The 13,806-nt window shown below is 44.0% G+C and overlaps 1 protein-coding gene across 1 annotated transcript; it reads right to left on the bottom strand.

Moving 5' to 3' along the window:
• Positions 1–5,069: 5,069 nt before the first annotated feature.
• LOC145401397 (uncharacterized) lies at positions 5,070–13,099 on the bottom strand. The gene is made up of 6 exons (XM_080273738.1): positions 12,909–13,099; positions 11,617–12,374; positions 10,307–10,465; positions 7,332–7,466; positions 6,277–6,613; positions 5,070–6,003 (listed from the first exon to the last, which is right to left on the bottom strand). Exons 1-6 carry the CDS (start codon positions 13,097–13,099, stop codon positions 5,070–5,072), a joined length of 2,514 nt encoding a protein of 837 aa, XP_080129864.1.
• Between the last annotated feature and the right edge of the window lie 707 nt (positions 13,100–13,806).

Raw genomic sequence — 13,806 nt, 5'->3', positions numbered from 1 at the left:
GGGCTTTCAGGAACTTCTAAAGACATCTGGGCATTTCTAAGGGTCTCCAGTGATTTCTAAGGGCTTCCAGAAGCTTTTAAGGACTTTCATGGACTTGCAAGGACGTCCAGGGACGTTCTCCTATCCCATTCCATCTTGATTTTTAGTCGTTCCAGTGTTCCAGTATTTCATTGAGCTATTCAAGTATTCAGAGATGCTTTTTATCCTTTACAGAATTCCAGGATTTCTCACTTCTCCGTCTTGGCTTTTCAGGATTCCAGGGCCGTCCTCTCATCCCCTTTCATTGATTATGGAGCGCCATTAGCCGCTGCAGCATTCCAGGATGCCTTGACGTCTTGCCATACTGACATTTTGATATTCCAGCGTTGGTTGTTATCTCGCGGTACCTTGACATTCCGGTATTTCAGGCTTTCATAGACGTCCAGGGACCTCTTGTTATACTTTTCTGCTGCGTCTAGGAGCCATAAGCCTTTTCGGTACTCCAGAATGCCAGTATCTCTCTGTGCTGTGGGGTCAAAGCCACAGTTTGCCTCTCCAGGCTTCCAGAGGTGCCTCATATGTCTTTCTGTCTTGACTTCGAAGTGCCATTTAGTCTTCGAAGTTTTCCAGGATACCCTTATTTTCTTGCATCATGATAGTAGGGTGTCATTCCCTTTTCTGTTTACCAGTGTGTGTATGTGTATATATATATATATATATATATATATAGGAAGAAAATCTCCAGGGCTTGTATGTACATCTTCATCTTTATTGGCTAACGTTAATCTGTACAGTAATGTAGGGTACCATTATCATGAAACACCATCTTCTTTTACTATTTCCCATTTCTCATATTCCGAACGTCAGCATTTCTCTGATTACGGACATCACTGCTGTCTTCGTCTTCCTCTTCTTGTCAGTTCCTGGAGTCACTGACCTCCATCCATTCCTCCGTTCAGCCCTCCACATACCGCCTCCTTGGTTCCCGAATTCTATTACCCTCCTCTCTCTTTACCTCATACCGGTATCCGTCGCCAGAAATCCATGGTCTTCATCTTTCTCCTTCTCCACCACTTGACCCTAAATCTCACTCCTTCCAGCCCCCAACTCTCTCTCTCTCTCTCTCTCTCTAGTTTTCCATCCACATCCGTTTCATTTCATTTCCTCCCTCCCTCTCAAATCTTTTTTTTTTCTTCTTCTTCAAGCCTTTCGGACTTTTTTTTTCCCTCTCATTTTCCTGTTTTTTTCCTTTCTTTTCTTCCTTTCCTCTTTTTCCATTTAGGCTTCCCGTCTTTTTTTCCTTTATTCTCAGTTTCTCTTTGCAAGTTTTTTCCGTATTTCTTCCTAGTTCCTCTTCTTCCCTACCGTTCTTCTCTTTTCTCCCTCCTTCCCTCCCTTCCTTCTTCACTCTTTCTCCTGCCAGCCTCGCCAACTTCCTTTATGCTCTCATTTTCCTCATCCAGTTTCTCTCTCTCTCTCTCTCTCTCTCTCTCTCTCTCTCTCTCTCTCTCTCTCTCTCTCTCTTCCTTCTTTTTTCCCCATCCGTACGACACCACTCTTCCCTCCCTCAATTATCTTTCTCTTCTTGGTTTTCCTTCCCTCTGTCTTTCTCCCCTTGTTTTTCCCTCTCTCTATTCTTTCCCCCTTTCTCCCTTCCTTCTCTTGCCCACTACATCCTTCTCCATTCCTTCCTTATCCAATTTTCCATCCTTGTTCTTACTCCTATTCTTTTTTTCCCCTTCCTCACAGACTTCCAGCCACTCAACGTCCTTCTCTACTTCCTTGTCTTTCCTCTCTGCGTATCTCCTTTCTTCTCTTGCCTTCCTTTCCTCATCTTCCTTTACCACCAACCATACATTTCCATTTTTCCTCCCACCTGCTTTTCTCCTCATCCCTCCATCCCAGTCTTCCTACTTTCCTTCCTGTCCTTTTTCAGTACCTTCCCTTCCCACTGACCGTCCCTCTTTCCATCCCTACCCTCCTTCTACGTTTACCCATCATCCTTCTTCCATCTCTACCTTCTCTCCATATCTTCTTCCTCCTTCTCGTCTTCCACCCCTACCTACCATCCTCCTTCCATCCCTGCCTTACCTTCCCTTTTCCTCCATCTCCTTCCATCCCTACCTTCTCTCCTCCTCCTCCTTCCATCCCTGCCTTCTCTCCTCCTTCTCCTCCTCCTCCTCCTTCTTCTTCTCCTCCTCCTCCTCCTCCTCCTCCTCCTCCTTCTCCTCCTCCTCCTCCTCCACCCGTGCCACACATAGTCTTCCAGGAATGCAAGGCCTCCACAGTATTGTTCCCCATCATTCCACCTGGCCTTCTCATGTTTACCTTCGTTCCTTCCTTTGTTAGCCTCCATTCCTGATTGAAAGACACAGGTTTTTTGTTTGTATTGGCAGTGGAATGTCGGTAGGCGTATATATATCATGGGAAATATGTATAAGTTGTGTATGGCCATAGAGAATTAGTAGAAATGATGATGGAATGAAGATAATGTAATACAGCATGAGATACAAATTATAAGAATAGTCATGTATACCTGAAAACACACACACACACACACACACACACACACACACACACACAGGAGATGAAACTAAAGGGACAGGCACATTAAATGCCCGTATTTTTTCCTTAATTTGCATAATTACTCATTACGGGCCGGTGATGAGTGAGGATATTTTTCGTGCGTGAAGATAATTTTCCCCAGGATGTTTTTCGTGTGAGATTACTTCGTGGATTTATTTTTTTGTATGAGTGAGGATTTTTTTTTTTTTTTTTTCGTGAGGATATTTTCGTGCGAGTGAGAGTGTATTTCTTGAGGATATTTTTTATGTGAATGGGGAAATTTTTCGTGAAGGTTTTTTTTGTGTGAGGATTTTTTCGTGAAGATTTTTTGTGAGAGGGTATTTCGTGGGAGGAGTTTTTCGTAAAGGTTTTTTGTGTGAGGATTTTTTGTGAGGATTTTTGCATGATTTTGTCGTGTGAGGAATTTTTCGTTAAGATTTTTTCGTGGGAGAGGATTTTTTCATGAAGATTTTTTCGCGTGAGAGGATGTTTTTCGCTGAGGTATTTTCCGTGCGGGAGATGATTTTTTCGTGGATGTTTTTCAAGAGGATAATTTTTCAGATTTCGTGTGAGTGGTTTTCGCCAGGATTATTTTTCGTGTGAGGGAATTTCGTGGGAATATTTCTAGTGTATCGTGTGGATTTCTTTAAGCTCTTGCTTCCAACAGACGATTTTATTCAGCTTAGGAGAGCACCCAAGAGTATGAGAAATAGACGAGTAAAAAAATAATCAAAATATAAAAATCGAAACTCATGTGAAACAGAGAGTGGTGAATTAAACAGTGTTACAATACCTTAGATAAAGCAAGAAATAGACACCCCAGGTTAGAAATAGTTAGACGAAGAATAGAACCAGAATTTATAGAATAGAAATTTGCAGCTTCCAGACAATAGACCAGAAAATTAGAAGAAAAAACTGAAATATAAACTTGGATTAAAACATTTTAGGCGGGTGAAAAGTGGAGCGTATAAAACAGAATACCCCCAAACAATAGACCTACAACTTGGATTAAGCCGAGAAAAACAGATACCAGAAAAAGACCCAGTTAGATATTTTTAGATAGACGAAGAATAGAACCAATAGAATAAGGGGAGTCCAAACAGTAGACCAGAGACATAGATATCTGGAACAAATAGAACTTCCGCAAAATAGACACCTGCTAACAAACGCCCAGAATAAATACTTGTACATTTTTGACAAATTAAATAGAAGCTCTCAAGGTAGATAAATAATAGAAAAAGAAAAAAAAGATCCTTCCCCCCCTCCCTTCCCCCCTAACAATAGCCCCCCAAGGACAGTCCCCGGAATATAGATTGAAAAATTACTGAAACTGTCTGAGTAAGTTGAATTTCTCTCTTTCTTTCCTTGCTCCAACTTATACCATGTTAGAATTTAATTAGGAGGAGCAGTTGTGGAGTGGGAGGTGTGGGATGTTAGTTGTGGAGTGGGAGGTGTGGAGAGGTAGTTGTGGAGTGGGAGGTGTGGGATGGTGGATGTGGAGTGGGAGGTGTGGGATGTTAGTTGTGGAGTGGGAGGTGTAGAGAGGTAGTTGTGGAGTGGGAGGTGTGGGATGGTGGTTGTGGAGTGGGAGGTGTGGGATGGTGGTTGTGGAGTGGGAGGTGTGGGATGGTGGTTGTGGAGTAGGAGGTGTGAGATGGTATTCGTGGATTGGGAAGTGTGGAGTAGTAGTTGTGGAGTGGGAGGTGTGGGATGGTGGCTGTGGAGTGGGAGGTGTGAGATGGTATTTGTGGATTGGGAAGTGTGGAGTAGTAGTTGTGGAGTGGGAGGTGTGGAAGGAAAATTATTTGTGAGATAGAATATTTATTTATTTACTTGTTTATTTAGAGATAGAATATTTATTTATTTATTTATTTATTTATTTATTTATTTAATGCCCCCGCCAGACTACTTCATTCAGCTCAGGGAAAACCACACATAGAAGCCGTAACAGCAGCCCCATCAACCCCTCCATTTGATCCTTGCTGGCTGCAGACGATTTTTTTTTAATTATGAAAGAGACCGACGCACTGAAGGGGTTGATAAATAGTCATGGAGTGGAAGAGAGAAAAATGTGGAGGTCCAGTTTTAATGTTACTATAATTCATACACCCGTACATGGTCTGGGCGACTCCGGTAATCCATTCCACCTAACGCCAGACGATTTTATTCAGCTGAGAGGGAGTCGTAGGAGCTTGAGAGTGTTAGCTGAGGTTTCGGATAGATAGATGTCACACAGAAAAAAAAATGAATTCCTTTATAAACCGAAACAGTGCTACAACAAAATATTTCACAACTACTGTACATTGCATAGTACAGTATTATAGTATCACAGTTAAACCCTTTCAGTCCGATGGCGTATTTTGCATTTCATTCTTGCTACTTCCAGATTTTATTCAAGCTAAAAAAAGACCTAACAATAGAGGAGTTAGTAATTGCTCTGTCTCAGGAGCTAAAGCATATCGTCTGGAGATTACTACTACTACTACTACATTGCCACCTAGAATACGACCCCCTTTCCATTATAGTCAACCATCCAGGACACCGTCGTCGTAAGCCTCCGTCATGATGTCAAATATACGAGCCTGGAGTTGTTCGTTGCTCCATGATACCAGCTCCTGGGTCATGGGTTTGAAGGCCGCACCCATGGCGAATCGCGGGAAAAACTCAAGCCACGGTGAAGTGAACATGGACAACATCACCGGAGCCATCATCCTTGCCACCCAGGTCCCTACTTTGGTGCTGAGGGAGTCGGTTGAAGGGCGGGTTCCATTATTGATGGTCTTGGCGACTTTGGACAAGGTCATCAAGGCGTTAAGTAGCCCTATGCACGTACCAAAAACCCGCGTCCTTCTCCATTCCATCATGAAATCCTCAAAGTCCCATCCATCTACTGGAACGCCGAGGTCGGTGGTTGCGGCGGTGAATGTGGAGTGGTAGCGTCTTAGGATGTCCCCCAGGTGGTTGCGACGTAAATTTAAGGTTGTGGAGTTGTAAACGTAGTAATGGAGATCCAGGACCGGGTTGCGCCACATGGTTAGGCCCCAGTCTAGAAACATCATCGACTGTGGCTGTGAGTCCTTGTCGTTTAGGAACATGAGGTTGTTTGTCCAGAAGTCACCATGAGCGAGACAAGCCATCTTTGTATTTTCGGAGTTTGTTATCGTGTTTCCTAACCTTTGTAGAATGGCCTTTTTATTAGCTTGCAACTTCGTCAACAGGTGCTCATATTCATTTCCTCTCTTTTCAGCTGCTTCCATAACGGCTTCTAATAGCAAGTCCGCGGTTGATTTGTAGAAGGTGTTTATGAAATGGTAGTCGTCGATGAAGGCAGGGTACTTGTGGAGGAAGTTGTGCGTGTGTGAGAAGGCGTAGGAGAGGGCATGGAGCCGCGCCAGTCTGTCCGCAGCCATCAGGGCGTGGGGGAGATCCAGCCCTTTTACTTTGTCCTCCATCACGTACCTGAAGAAGAAGAATGGCTCAAGAGTAATGCCTATCAACCGCTTGAAGGACATTAAGGCAGAAAATCAGTTTATGGTTAGTCTCAGTCTTCCCATATGGTACGACATGTATTAGTAGTCGATTTATGTACTACCGTCGGTGAAGAAGGGCAAGAAGGAAGCAAATATTTTCCACAAATCTCACCTGCGTTCTAATGTGCTTTATAGAACACCAGTCGCTGAGGAAGAGGTGCTACGACACCTGCTATACTGAAAATACAGCCCCATAACTCACCCAGCGGGACTGATATCTTCCATCACCAACACATACTCGTCGTCAGTGCAGATACCATACACGAACTTCGGTATATCGATGCGGTACTTGTCGCTCGCTCTCTTGGCCTGGAAGTCGTTCAGCTCAGCGATCACGTCAGAGTAGATCAGGAGCTCTCTCAGGTGGAATTTGCTGAGTTTCATGAATTCTTGGTCGGTTGTTGACCCGACAAGGAATTTAGCGAAGAGGTGGTAGGTGATGGGGGTGGCGTTTTGTGGGTCGTCTTTCCCCCTCCTCACTTTGCCTTCAGCTCTGATTTTCACCGCTTCAGAGCCGTAGTTTTCGCCTGGTTTGGTAGCTGCAAGATAAATAGAGAATTGAAATATAGATGCAGGAATAAAATATAGAGGATTGAAATATAAACAGAGGATTGAAATATACATACTGTAGAGGAATGAAATATCCTGTAGATAGAGGATTGAAATATACATAGAGGATTGAAATATACAAAGAGGACCGAAATATAGAGGATTGAAACAGCAACTACCTGCAGCAGATAGATTGAGTAGGAATATAAGGACTAACTTCAGTAAATCTATAGTGGGTAGTAGTATGAATTAAGAAGTTATTGATTTCCTGCTGTATATCATTTAGTTCTGAAATGTAGTCCACTTGTGTGTGTGTGTGTCTGTGAGAGAGAGAGAGAGAGAGAGAGAGAGAGAGGCTGTTAACTTGGAGTGCACCTGTTGTATCTCAAGTGTTCCTTACGTCTTTAGGTAATTAACTTGAGTAATAAAGAAGATGCGTGTGTAATCTGGTTAGGGACTGCCTTGCTCGTCTTCCCTGTAATGTTGTGATAAAAATACGAAAAAAAAATAGTCATGTGCACGATGTTGTTTTTGTAGGTATGTGTTATGGTTTGGGCCAATAATCACAATTTTTTACATATACTGTAGGTAGTTAAATGAATAATGAGAGGACAGTACACACACACACACACACACACACACACACACACACACACACACACACACACACACACACACACACACACACACACACACACACAAACAAACCTGGCACTACGGTGAAGGAGGTGACGGCTACGGTGACGCCCGGTGTGCCCCCCGCCTCGTACTGTGACAGGATCTCCTCCAGCCAGGCAGCCGTGACGTCACTGCCATGGCGCGGGACACTCATGCTGAAGGAACCTGGAGGACACGAAATTTTTATCCCAAAATTTCCCGAAAATCCTCTGATGGTCGCCGCTAATATTTTTCCTTTCTATACGGCAAAATAATCAAACTCTGGGCATAATTTCTAGTGGGAACCTTTATTTTTGCCCTTAGGTTTACAGTGTCAAAAAGTTTCGTATAATTCACTCACTGCCAGCCTCCTCTCAGTTCCATGGATGAGCCCCTTTTTCACTTCCCCATTTTTCCTCCGTCCTTGGCTATCCAAAATCAAGTCTGTTAACACCGCGGAAATAAAAAAAATGCTAATGGTTTTTTTCTCTTAGGATTTCAGTTTATTTGTTGGATGAGAGAGAGAGAGAGAGAGAGAGAAGGAGAGAGAGAGAGAGAGAGGAGGAGGAGGAGGTGGTCTTATTATTGTATCTTACACTCTTCCTTCTTTTACAACATTTCCTTTGCTCCCCGTGCTAGTGAAATTTGTAAATGGTTCATTACGAAGTCCGCGAAGGTGTAAGAAACCACCTGATTACGACACACCTGTAATTAAAGCGATTAGCCTGCTTCCCACAAAACAGTGCTAGCTCATACATTTCCAGTCATCAGTACGCACTTCATTAAATGTGTGAAATGCTAGGGGATGTTCAAGTTATGTTCACAGCTTGGCATTTTCAGTTTTAATGTTACTGGTGCGAACCTTATTTTCAAAGGAGGTGAACGGCTAACACTCCCCACTTCACCAACAGCAGACACTGACCTCTTCACCAACAGCAGACACTCCCCACTTCACCAGCAGCAGACACTCCCCACTTCACCAATAGCAGACACTTCCCACTTCACCAATAGCAGACACTTCCCACTTCACTAGCAGCAGACACTCCCCACTTCACTAGCAGCAGACACCACTTCACCAGCAGCAGACACTTACCACTTTACCAACAGCAGACACTTACCACTTCATCAACAGCAGACTCTCCCCATTTCACCAACAGCAGACACTTTCCACTTCACCAATAGCAGACACTTCCCTCTTCACCAACAGCAGACACTCACCACTTCACCAACAGCAGACACTTCCCACTTCACCAACAGCAGACACTCACCACTTCACCAATAGCAGACACTTCCCACTTCACCAACAGCAGACACTCACCACTTCACCAACAGCAGACACTTCCCACTTCACCAACAGCAGACACTTCCCACTTCACCAACAACAGACACTTCCCACTTCACCAACAGCAGACACTTCCCACTTCACCAACAGCAGACACTTCCCACTTCACCAACAGCAGACACTTCCCACTTCACCAACAGCAGACACTCACCACTTCACCAACAACAGACACTTCCCACTTCACCAACAGCAGACACTCACCACTTCACCAACAGCAGACACTCACCACTTCACCAACAGCAGACACTTCCCACTTCACCAACAGCAGACACTCACCACTTCACCAACAGCAGACACTCACCACTTCACCAACAGCAGACACTTCCCACTTCACCAACAGCAGACACTCACCACTTCACCAACAACAGACACTTCCCACTTCACCAACAGCAGACACTCACCACTTCACCAACAACAGACACTCACCACTTCACCAACAGCAGACACTTCCCACTTCACCAACAGCAGACACTTCCCACTTCACCAACAGCAGACACTCACCACTTCACCAACAGCAGACACTCACCACTTCACCAACAACAGACACTTCCCACTTCACCAACAGCAGACACTTCCCACTTCACCAACAGCAGACACTCACCACTTCACCAACAACAGACACTTCCCACTTCACCAACAGCAGACACTTCCCACTTCATCAGCAGCACTAGCAGCCACACACACACAGGCTGGACAAGAGACGGCCTGAATACCGTACCTTTACATCACATCCACCTTTATCATAATCCTTATCAGCAAGGGTCGTACAGGAGATAAGGCCACTTCGCACTTCAGTCATCCTCTTGTGTGTTTTATTTGCAAATTGTGTCGATATCAGAATGGCATCAATTTACGGTTCAGTATCAAGGTAAAATTGTAGGATAAATCGCTAAGGGAAAAGTGTTAGGAGGTCTCCCACACGAATGAGAGTATCGTTGTTAGTCGGGCATGAGGACTATGATAACGTCAAAGATTACCTTGATGGATAAGATTAGTATTTACTCTTATCTTAAGTTTACATATAGCGGTCAGTCTTACGTATTGGATTACTTGTCATACTTAGGAATACAATGTGATATTCTCTCTCTCTCTCTCTCTCTCTCTCTCTCTGCAAGTTTTAGATGATATTATTCAGTCAGGGAGATACTTTTTGTAACTGGATGGCTTTGATATTGTGTAAAAATGTCCAATTGTGTCAAAATATCCTTTCTAAGCTTAAAAACATGAGATAGCAATGTTTATGATAGTAGTAGTAATAGTAGTAGTAGTATTAATGGTAGTAGTGGTAGTAGTAGTAACAATAATAATAATGATATTAATAAAATAATGACAGTAACAATAATAATAATAGTAATAATAACAATAATAATAATAATAGTAATAAATAATAATAATAATAATAATAATAATAATAATACAGTACACCATTGAATTGGAGGAATTAAAGCACACTACGTTACATAGAGACTAACGTGCCTAAAGTAAGGACCTTGGAGATTATCAGACTATTAGCCTTATCTCCCGTTTCAGCTAACACAACAGGTTACTGTGATAATTGGATAACGCTTAATCATTATGTGAGGCCAATGCATAACCCTTTCACTGCGTAGAGTATCATTATTGTCGTTGTTGTCATCGTCATCATCATCATCAGCATCGTTATATATTTATGCATCCAGGACACCGTCGTCATAAGCCTCGGTCACGATGTCAAAAATGCGAGCCTGTAGAGCGTCGTTGGTCCATGATGTCAACTCCCTCGTCATCGGCAGGAAGGACATTGCCATTGTGGGTCGCGACAGGAACTCCATGTGTGGCGAGGTGACGATGGCGTAGTAGAGGCCTGGGGGAGGAGTTATCAGGGATGGTAGGGTAGTAGTAGTAGTTGATCTAAATGTGAACACAGTGGACTGCAGGCCAATATTGTTCCTCCCCAGCACCCCATGCTCCTCATTTTGGTGGATAGGGAGAGAGTTGAGGGACGTCTGTATAACCAGGCAGCAAAGCCACCTGATCTTATCAGTGACACCACGTGAAGGCTTCCCACACCAGCACTACCTGAGTAAAGACAAACATACATAAAAGCATTCATCGATAACTTCGTAACTTTTCAGGATAAAAGAGTCTTCAAGGTAACTGTTATTGTAGATCATTTTGTTGTTCGATTGTTATTTGTCACTTTGATATTTACACTTATTTGTTCCACACTTATTCACACTTACTTGACTGTGAAGTGTTTAGTAGCTGCATAAGTGGACATAAAATATAAGCAAGCAGTCTTAAAGCACAGCCGTAGCTTAACTTCATTATTCTCTCAAGTACTAAATTTAACTTTCTGATTCCGGGTGACATATCTTTGGGTCTTTTCTTGTTCTGTAAGAGAATTTAGGAAAGGCACTCTTTAGGGAAGGGATATTAACCTCTCCAGTACGAAAAATCTATCCTAATATGAGTAAAATCGTAGGGAGACGGCAAGAAAAAAAATGAAAAAGGCATCCCTTGGCATAATGAATTACTCCCTCAGTTTGGTCAGGCAATTTTGTATTATATTTCTTGCTTCGTCCAAGTGATTTTACATGGTTTGGGAGAGACTTTTAGAAATGGAGTACAGTCTTAAATAAATCCCTTCAGTATGAGATTCCTTTCAAGTTGAGTAAAATAGTCTGGTAGCAGCCATGTGGAGAGGGTGGAGAAACAGATTGCCCAGAAGAGTGAATGTAAGTAGGATGGAGGGGGGAGAAGGAGAGGGAGACTAAGAATGAGAGAGATGGATGGAGTGGAGAGTTAGTTATATGAAAAAGAAAGGTGTGAGTTACATGAAAGAGAAAGGTGTGAGTTGGAGGAAGGGCAGTCTAATGGCAGAGGACAAGGTCATGTTGAGGCGATTTGTTTGCGGCCACCGCTTACGGGATTAAGGCTTCTGGCAATATAAGATAGAAGAGTAAAGCCGGGATGTCAGTTGAATTTAGTTAAGAGAGTTTATAAATACAGTACCTGAGGGCAATGTTCTCTCCACCCACTTGGCTATCTTGGCGGTGAGTGTGGTGGCTGATGGGATAGGTGTTTCTTCCGTGTTCACTGCCGCCTCAGACACCGCCGTCAGTGCATTCACCAGACCCATACAGGCGCCGAAAACCCTTGTCCTTCTCCACTCCTCCATGAAGTCCTCGAATGCCCACCTGTCTACCGGAACCCCGAGGTCCTTGGTTGCGGCCACGAAGGTGGAGTGGTAGCGTCGCAGGATCTCCCCGAGGTGGCTCCTCCGTAGACTTAAGGATGTGCAGTTGTGGGCGAAGTATTGGATGTCCAGCACCGGGTTGCGCCACATGGTCAGGCCCCAGTCGACGAACATCATCGATCGAGGCTGCGAGTCTTTATTTACGAACATGAGATTGTTTGTCCAAGCATCACCATGAGCCAGACAAACTACCGTCGTGTCTTCGGTGATTTTTAAGGAGTCAGCAAGCTTTTGTTGAACACGCGTCTTGTTTGATTTCATTTTCACCAACAGCTGTTCGTACTTTTCCTTTTTCTTCTCAGCTGCCACAATCACGGCATCGTAAATAATGGCTGAGCTTAATCTGTAGAAGCTGTTAATGTAATTGCAACTGTCGATGAAGGCTGGGTATTTTTGAAGGAAGTTGTGAGTGTGAGAGAAGGCGTATGAGACTGCATGGAGCCTTGCCAGTCCGTCCACGGCCATCAGGGCGTGAGGGAGATCAAGTCCGCTCACCGTGTCCTCCGTCACGTACCTGAAGAAGTGGGCATAGATTTAATGGTCATCGACTACACCAGGTCTGTTTTTGCTAAGTGTCCATTTCTTCCTGGGATATGACCAGCTCGATTTACATACCTTGTCCTCTGTTGCATCTCTGCCACACCAACACTTTTCTGTAACTTCTGGTGTTTTAATTATTACGTACTTCATAGGGCAAGGCAATAACACAAATGGTTCAGAAGTTACTTAATGTTTTGGTAACGGTAACAAACCACTTGGCCTCTTTCAGGGAGTAGGGATGAATGAAGCTAGACTATCGAAATCCAGATCAGCTAAGGATATGGAACCAGCCCACTTTCATAACAGCATTTTCGATGATAGAAAAAAAAATTGAACCGTTAAAAATAAGGCTGTAACGTCCCCTCCCCCCAGTACTTTATCATCAGACCACAAGATATTTCAAGAACTTTTCCATTGCAGGCCCAAGATTTATAAACAGTCAGAAGTGGTTGAATACAGCTTAACAACATTACATAAGCATAAACATAACATCAGCAGTGCATCTCACCCGGCAGGACTGATATCTTCCATCACTAGAACATACTCATCGTCGTTGCAGATGCCATACACAAACTTGGGAATGTTAATGTGGTACTTGTCGCCCGCTTTCTTGGCCTGGAAGTCGTTCAGCTCAGAGATGACGTCGGAGTAGGCCAGCAGCTCGCGCAGGTGGAGTTTGCTTAATTTCATACATTCCATTTCCAAAGGCGTGCCACTGAGAAATTTAGCAAAGTGGTGGTACGTGGTGGTGGTGGTGGTGGTGGTGGTTGGTGGTGGTGTGGTGGTACTGGTGGTGGCGGTGGTGATGTTGGTGTCTTGTTAGCGCCCATACACCAGTCCCTGTACTTGGATTTTCACTGTTTCAGCTACACAACCATCACCAGGCTTGGCTCCTGCAGCAACACAGCATGGGCGGGAGAGAGAAAGAGAGAAAAAGAGGAATTATAAAATACAAAAGATGGATTTCTTTTAAATATATAATTACACACACACACACACACACACACACACACACACACACACACACACACACACACACACACACACACACACACACACACACACACACACACACACACACACACAACACAACACAACACAACACAGCAACAACGCACCTGGCGTTATGGTGAAGGACGTGACGGTGACGCCCGGTGAGTCCCTTGCCTCGTATTGTGACAGGACCATCTCTAGCCAGGCAGCAGTCACGTCACGGCCATGGTGCGGGGTGGCCATTGTGCACCAGGAGGCGACAAGAACCACCAGCGGCCTTACCTTTAATACAAAATACCTCTGACTTTATTAATGCCAATTTTCAATCAGTACATTCTATCTATCTATATACCTAGGCTGCTTCCCCCAAGGAAAGGGAGGTAGCCGAGACAGGACGACACACTCCCCAATTA

The sequence above is a fragment of the Coenobita brevimanus genome, chromosome 6 (assembly GCF_032717465.1).
Source record: "Coenobita brevimanus isolate Jiangsu-jjx chromosome 6, ASM3271746v2, whole genome shotgun sequence".
Taxonomy (NCBI): domain Eukaryota; kingdom Metazoa; phylum Arthropoda; class Malacostraca; order Decapoda; family Coenobitidae; genus Coenobita; species Coenobita brevimanus.
Note: the sequence above shows the minus strand (reverse complement) of the source record. Positions and strands in the feature narration are given on the sequence as shown.

What these genes read in the sequence shown, in the direction of transcription:
- LOC145401397 (XM_080273738.1), bottom strand. Translation starts at nt 13,099, where the DNA reads ATGGAATGTATGAAATTAAGCAAACTCCACCTGCGCGAGCTGCTGGCC. An exon ending in GGAGAGAACATTGCCCTCAG is followed by an intron (nt 10,466 to 11,616) that starts GTACTGTATTTA and finishes CTCCTCCCCCAG; the next exon opens with GCCTCTACTACGCCATCGTC. An exon ending in GAAGATATCAGTCCCGCTGG is followed by an intron (nt 6,004 to 6,276) that starts GTGAGTTATGGG and finishes CTTCTTCTTCAG; the next exon opens with GTACGTGATGGAGGACAAAG.